The 7,662-nt window shown below is 45.5% G+C and overlaps 1 protein-coding gene across 1 annotated transcript in view; it reads left to right on the top strand.

Moving 5' to 3' along the window:
- The first annotated feature begins 3,598 nt into the window (after positions 1–3,598).
- Positions 3,599–7,662, top strand: part of st8sia1 (ST8 alpha-N-acetyl-neuraminide alpha-2,8-sialyltransferase 1) — a 74,680-nt gene continuing 70,616 nt past the window's right edge. Inside the window, exon 1 of the mRNA XM_078553612.1 lies at positions 3,599–3,786. Coding sequence (XP_078409738.1) covers positions 3,605–3,786 — 182 coding nt within the window. The 5' untranslated portion in view covers positions 3,599–3,604. The remainder of the gene's footprint in view (positions 3,787–7,662) is intronic.

Below are 7,662 nucleotides of genomic sequence, written 5' to 3'. Positions count from 1 at the left end.
TTGGAAGCATGTTCAGACATGAGTTATTCCTTTGTGCAGAAATCATAGACGGTCACCCAACTTTTGTCAGCCATCTTTGATGCACATTGCCCAATTTTTAACATCAATTCCAAAAAGTCCACATTGACTGAAATCCATATCTAGAAAGTTAGGAATATAATACCCTTATTGGGCTTGACATGCCTCACTATTCTATCTGTAACTTGTAGTAATCCTCTAACTCACAGATATTCACTCTGAAACCAGAATCACAGGGCACTGTACAATATACTGTCAGGATCCCCAGTCGATGCCACTTTTAACAGGCCTGATCTCCCTCCCGGTCTCCTCAGACTCTGGTTTAGACTCAGGTTCTGTCTGAAGGTGACAACTCTAAAATGGAAGCCTTAGTCAGTCTGATTTGTATTTGGACTTCACACATCAAAACTGGACCGGCCCAGACTGGCCTGCACCAAACCTAGAGATTGGACATAGAGCAGTGAGCTGGGTGTTTAGGGCAGCTCGCACAGGGCATAACCCTAAAGTCAGCTCAGCACTGAATCACTTGCTGAACACAGACTTGACGAAGGAGAGATTCCACGGAAATATAGGAATGATAGTACAGGAGGAGGCCATTCATCCCCAGTGCCAATATTGGCACTCTCTCCTGTAATCCCATTCCCCTCAGATACTTTTATATTTCTCCTTTTCAAATATTTATCCCACTCCCTTTTTAAGGATGTTCTAGTTTCTCCCTCAACAGCCACTGTGGTGCAGTATCTCACTGTCTATTACCCCTTAGATCAAAACCCTTCCTCCTCCCTTCCCCTCATTTCCTCCAATGAGGATCCTTGGTCTCTATCTCCGTGTTTCTTGGTCACTCACTGGTGGGTCAATCTCTCCCTGTCTAGCTACTGCAAGGTTTGCAGATTTTTTTCATTCCTTTTACAGGTTGCTCCATTTCTTGTTGATAGTCCCACTCAGCACCCTGTTGCTACTCCTGACTCTGCAGAAAATGCTGTCTCCTATGTCCATCCCATTCCCCAGTCTCCTCTCAATCCCCTTATTACACACCCTGACTCCCCAATCTCCCTCTCACCCCATTTCCATCTCACATTTTCCCAATGCCCCCATCTCTCACCCTCAATTCTCTCTCTTCTGCTCCCATGTCCCTTCTCTCCTCATCCTGATCGCCATTCCCTGGTCTCTATTTCCATGCACCCATCCCTATTCCTCAGGCTAAGTCCCTTCCCCTGACTCCTGACTCCAGGCACACTTATTCCTGGCACACCAGCAGTCCTGGCTCTCTGTGATGATGGGTGACACTAAAAGTAGCAGAGCATTATTCAATCATCAGTTATAAAAATGGTTTAAAGGATTCAACCCCTTATGCTGTGCAGGGAAAACTTGGCATGTGTCACATTGAATCTCATGTGGATGCATCTCAATGACAACAAAGCTGTACTCCAGAACACGACCACATAACCTGAACTGACAATTGCTGCACTGTCAGAGGTGCCATCTACTAGACCTTGCGTTCTGCAATTCCCTCCCTAATCTCCTCTACTTTTCCAGCTCCTTCTACTGCTGCATCAGCTGGACTCAGTTGGCAGCACACGTGAGGACATAAGTTCAAGGTGAGGGGCAGAAGGTTTAGGGGGAATGTGAGGAAAAACTTTTTTGCCCAGAGAGTGGTGACAGACTGGAATGCACTGCCTGGGAGGGTGGTGGAAGCAGGTTGCCTCACATCCTTTAAAAAGTACCTGGATGAGCACTTGGCACGTCATAACATTCAAGGCTATGGGCCAAGTGCTGGTAAATGAGATTAGGTAGGTAGGTCAGGTGTTTCTCATGTGTCGGTGCAGACTCGAAGGGCCTCTTCTGCACTGTGTGATTCTGTGCCCCTGAATATCAGGGTTCAAGTCCCACTCGAGGGCTTGGGCACAAAAATCAAGGCTGGCACTCCAGTGTCGTACTGAAGGAGCACTGTACAGTCAGAGGTGCCATCTTTAGGGTAAGATGTTAAAGTGCGGGCCCATCTGCCTGCTCGGGTGGATGTGAAAGATCCCAAGGCAAGGTTTTGAAGAAGTGCAGGGGAGTTATCCCCAGTGTCCTAGCTGATACATATCCCTCAATCAACATCATAAAATAACAGATTATCTGGTTGTTATCATATTGCTGTGTTGCTGTGTTTGTGGGAACTCGCTGTGTGTAAATTGGCTGCTGCATTTCCTACATCACAGCAGTGACTATGCTTCAAAAAGCACTTTATTGGTTGTGAAACCTTTTGAGTCATCCAGTGCTGTGAAAAGCGCTATATAAATGCAAGTCTTTCTTAGTTCCAAACATTTGATTCCTCCTTCCAAATATCTCCACCTCTATGGCAGAGTGACCATTAATTTGGCTTTGTCTCCATGGCGCACCTTGGGGCGTTATTTTTGTAAGTTAAAGCCACTGTATAAGTGCAGATTTTTGTAAGGGGAACTGATTGTTAAATACATTTGATGTTGCCCAAAGTACAAAACGGTCTCATATGCCACAAACTAACAGTTCAGGAGTTAAATCTAGATAAACAATAGTGGGTGGCGCAGAGGAAGCAGCAGAGGGTGCTCGTCTAGAATTGGGTCTAAGGTACAGTACATTGTTGGGGGTTGAGTGAGAGGGAGTGAGGCTACACCTTTTGCGTTTGCTGTATCCGGATGCATTTGATATTCCGAGCTGTGTATAAATCGGCAAAACGCCCCTTCTCCAGCCCAGTAATTCGGACAGAATTATATAGGCATTGATTTTAAAAAAAAAACTTCAGAGGACATAGGATGCGAAATCCCTGTAATAATAAAACATTAGGGGTTGGGTGGGGGAAAATAAAAACCTCTTGATGTCTTACATTTATCCTTCTTTAAATGTAGAAATCGAAGCTTTGAAATAGCTTGATGAATGAGCATTGGAGCGTTTGTCATCGAGTGAGGGTGGGGAAGCGAGAAATAGCCAGAGTGGAAACCCTCCCACTGAGAGCAGACAAGGCAAGAGGCAAGCGGCCGGTGGATGTGACTCCCACACAAGGGGAGCTTTGTGCAGTGGGCGAGAACATTGCATCCCCTCCTCAATCCACAAGAGCTCCTTTCTCTCTCTCTCTGTGCCTCGCTCTCCATGGATGCAGCAGCCGTGTTCTGTGCATGCGGCAGATCCCTCGCTAACCTGAGCTGCGTTTTTCTGATTTATTTATTTATTTTTTGCATTGCCGCCCTCCGTCCCACGTTACTGGCGATGCAACGAGTTTAAGCGAGGGGGGTTGGGTGGACGAGGGGGGTGGCGTTGGGTGGGATCCAAGTCTGTTTCTCTTTCAGGGGGAGGAGGCTGATTTGGGCGATTCGTGACCGAAGGAATGGGAGCTGTCGCCTTGGAAAGCCCCCCAGATGCTGCTGCATTGTTGCAAGCTTGCTGAGCGGCTCCATCCTTATGGGGGGACAGGAACCCTGAAGACCATGTGAAGCTGATCCCCCGCCACCACTCTATCCCCCTTTCCCCCACCCCCCTGCCCCCTTCCCCAGCCAGCCAGCCCCTCTGTCTCTCTCCCTCCCCCCCACTGCCCCCTCTCCCCCACCCCCCCGGCCTAGCCTCAGACATGCTGTGGAGGGGGTTGTGCCCCCGCTCCCGGATCCCGGTCGGGGTGGCTCTCTGTGTCTTTGTGCTCTGCTGGCTGTACGTCTACCCGGTCTACAGGATTCCCGACGAGAAGGAGATCGTCAACGAGATCCTGCAGCAGGCAAAGTGGAAGAGGAATCAGACAGCCATCGCCGCATTCAGGTAGGACGGGGAGGAGGTGGGGGTGGGGAGGTGTTGAGACAGGGGAGGGGGTGGGGGGAGATTCAGCAGATAATGGTACAGTAATGGGCTGAGGAAGGTAAAATGAGACTAGGAAAATCAGAGCAGCTCTCAGTCTGCATTAGATAGAGTAAAAAACAAGTCTCTCTCACACACAAATATATATATATAAAATATAACTGCACATATACATCTATCAAACACGTGCATACATATATGTAACATATCTATATGTACAACACTCAAGTGTATATAACATACAAACACATAACACACTTATATACAGCACGTATATATATAACAGGTACAGATATATAACATACAAAAATGTAAAACACACCTCTATATAATCTCAGTCACACATATATGTATAAACATGCATGCACATACACACATATATATATATATAAAACGCACACACTGGACCTTGCACTGAGTCTAAGATCATTAACAGAGCAACCAGTTCTCAGTAAAGAGCCCCATATCTCCACACATGTTGTTCTCTGTCTGTAACCAGAAGAATTCTTTCACTCGCCAGAATTCAGGCTGTCTGAGAGGCAAAACCAGCTGACACTCACAATGTATCTCAAAGAGGCTTTAACCTTACTCCGAGCCCACCATGGCGAGCCTCCTGGGCTGGTGAGATGGATTGATTTTAGTTTAGCTGTGACTCTACCCCCTGGAACATTTAATTGTTCACCCTACTCCTTTTAGTTAAAACCACCTGGCTTTCTAGTTGCAGAAGGTCACTAATTAAAAACTCAGGAAATTGTTGATAATTGAGCTTCTTTTTTAGTAAATTAGAGATCTTGCGTTTAGATGACCTGCTGAATATATATCTGTGTCTGGTAAATCTTCACCTAATTCATACTATATATAAACGGAGGGAGCAGTGACTGGGCCTCGTACAAGAACGTACTGACAGCACCAAGCACACTGAGTGAAGAAGTTACATATATTTGGCTGTGCATATGCTACAGAGCTGAGACTGTATAGCTCAACAATCAGAAGCCAGTCCCAAGTTATACTGTTGATTGTGCCTTACCGTCAGTTGTGCCCCCTCCGCCCTACCCTCCTCCCCCAGATAGGAGAGTAGTCAGTACATGTAAGTTTGAATGCATGCTTAGATGTCAGGCTGGGGCTACATTTTGATATGAAAAAGAGGCAGCAGGAATCTCCTTAGGCAATGAAAAGAAGAACCTTGCGTTAAAGTAGCCCTTCTCATGGCCTCCGGACATTACAAAGCATTTTACAGCCAATCAAGTACTAATGAAGTGTCATCAGTATTGTAATGTAGGAAACACGGCAACCAAGTAGCACACAGCAAGGCCTTACAATCAGCAATGTGATAATGAGCAGATCATCTGTTATAGATAAAAGCAAAATACTGTGGATGCTGGAAATCTGAGATGAAAACAGAAAAGGCTGGAAATGCTCAGCAGGCCTGGCATCATCTGTGGAGGGAGAAAGAGAGTTGACGTTTCAGGTCGATGACCTTTCATCAGAATTATGTCAGAAAAGGAGGCTAAAGCAAAATACTGGGGATGCTGGAAATTTGAAATAAAAACAGAAAGTGCTGGAAAAACTCAGCAGGTTTGCTGAGTATTCCAGCACTTTTTGTTTTTATTTCATCTGGTATGGATCTTGGTTGAAGCATAAATATTGGCCAGAACACCAGGAAAAACTCCCTTGCTCCTCTTTGAATAGTGTTTTGGGATCTTATACCCACCTGAGAGGGCAAACAAGACTGGGTTTCACATCATATCTGAAAGATGGCACCTCCGGCAGTGCAATTTGCCCTCAGTATTACACTGACGTGTCAGCCTAAATTTTTTCTCAACTCTCTGGAGGAAGGACCCCATACGCAGGGAGAGCACAGTAAGAATGGATGGGGTATCTTTGTCATCCACACAGGAGACACAGAGCCTTAGTGGCAATCAGCCAGAACAACCTTGGCACAATTCAGAGTTTCCCTTGTTGATGTCTTGTAACATCCCAGGAAGGGAATTCATATTTTTTTATTCAAACCAGCACAAGATATGTTGCAAAATAGATTATATTTTTCCACAAGGATGATCAACTCTTTAAGGTTGACAGGGCTCATAGCCATCTCAGGCCATATACTGTAGCCCCATTCTAATTAGAAATTAGTCTGGCCCACCTACCACCTAAGTCCCAATAGTGTCATCTTAACCCTGCCCTCAATGACCCAACAATTCTAACCTACCTGTGAGGGCTTCTTGCCCAGGTGTTTGTTTAATACTGAAGGCCCCCATGTATCTCCCATGGGAAACTCTAAGGTAGCTTCCAGACGTCACCTGTACTTTGCAAATGTGGAAATTTTGAATTGTTTGTTCATAATTTTGCGAGTAGTTGCTGAACCTATAAGCAGTTTTATTCCTGTGTAACTGAGAGGGACCAAAAAAGCAAGAACAACAAGGATTGACTTAAGACCATCAGAATTGCAGGACAGAAAAGGACCAAGTCCGCCTTCTGCCAGCCTGGTAGTCACATGATTTAAAAAAAACTCCTTTCACAAGATGTGGGCATCACTGGCTATGCCAGCATTTATTGCCCATTCCTACTTTCCCTTGAGAAGGTGGCGGTGAACCACTGCAGTCCCTGTGGTGTAGGTACACCCACAGTGCTATTAGGAATGGAGTTGTAGATGGTACACACTGCTGCCACTGTGCGTCAGTGGTGGAGGGAGTGAATGTTTAAACAACGGTAATGAAGTTATTGACTAATCATAGCAATCAATCTCGATCAATTAGTTTACAATTGGTCTACAACAGACCCGGTCATAAGGTGAGGAAAACCCCAGTGGTGCAGAGTGGTGGGAAACATAGGTCCAAAGTCATCTGTTCCTCACAAGCATGTTACACTTACCACCTGTTATGTCTAAATTTACTTATATACCGAATCCCAAGATGTGATTTTCTCAAAGAAATGTATCTAATTTGCATTTGAATGACTCAATACTCGCTCTTTCTCCCCTCTCCCCAGGGAGCTTGTTCCAAAGATTGACCTCTCACTCATTGAAATGAGAGACTTGAATTTGCTGGAAACCTGTGCCGTAGTAACAATACATTAAGGTGCCATTGTATAACGCCTGTAAGTTCCAAAACTAGAATGGAGTAAGTGAGTCCTGCCATGAGTTGCAATGCACCATAATTTGTTGGGACATTTTGTGCCACTCTACCATTAGGCTCGCTTTAGCTGAGAAAAGTTTGTGCTGGACACCCAGTCCACCGTAGCAGCCATTGATGATTGCCAATTTACTTGATTTACACAATTATTTGCCCTAAAACCACTGCGAATGAAAAGTAATGGGTGGCCTGGTATTGACACCAAGCTACCAAAGGAGATATGAGGACAGGAGACCAAAACATTGGTCAAAGAGATAGATTTTAATGAATGTCTTAAAAGGAGTAGAGAGAGAGAGGTGGAGAGGTTTAGGGAGGGAATTCCAGGGCTTATAGCACAGGCAGCTGAGGGCACAGCTACCAGTTGAGCAATTAAAATCAGGAACACACAAGAGGCCAGAGGAGTGCAGAGATCTCGGGGAAGACGGGGGTTGGAGAGCTGGAAGAGATTACAGAGGAAGGGTGGAGCGAGGCAATGGAAGGATTTGTAAACAAGGATGAGAATTTTAAAATCAAGATGTTGCTGGACTGGGAGTCAGTATAGGTCAGCGAACGCAGGGGTGATGGCTGAAAGGAACTTGGTGCGAGATAAGATATGGGCAGCAAAGTTTTAGATGAGTTTAAGATTACGGAGGTGCAAGGTGGAATGCCTGCCAGAGTGCATTGGAATAATTAATTTCAGGCGTAACCCTTCCTATCAACACTGTGGGTG

Source organism: Cetorhinus maximus, chromosome 12, assembly GCF_964194155.1.
Source record: "Cetorhinus maximus chromosome 12, sCetMax3.hap1.1, whole genome shotgun sequence".
Classification (NCBI taxonomy): domain Eukaryota; kingdom Metazoa; phylum Chordata; class Chondrichthyes; order Lamniformes; family Cetorhinidae; genus Cetorhinus; species Cetorhinus maximus.
This window is presented reverse-complemented; position numbering and strand designations above follow the sequence as displayed.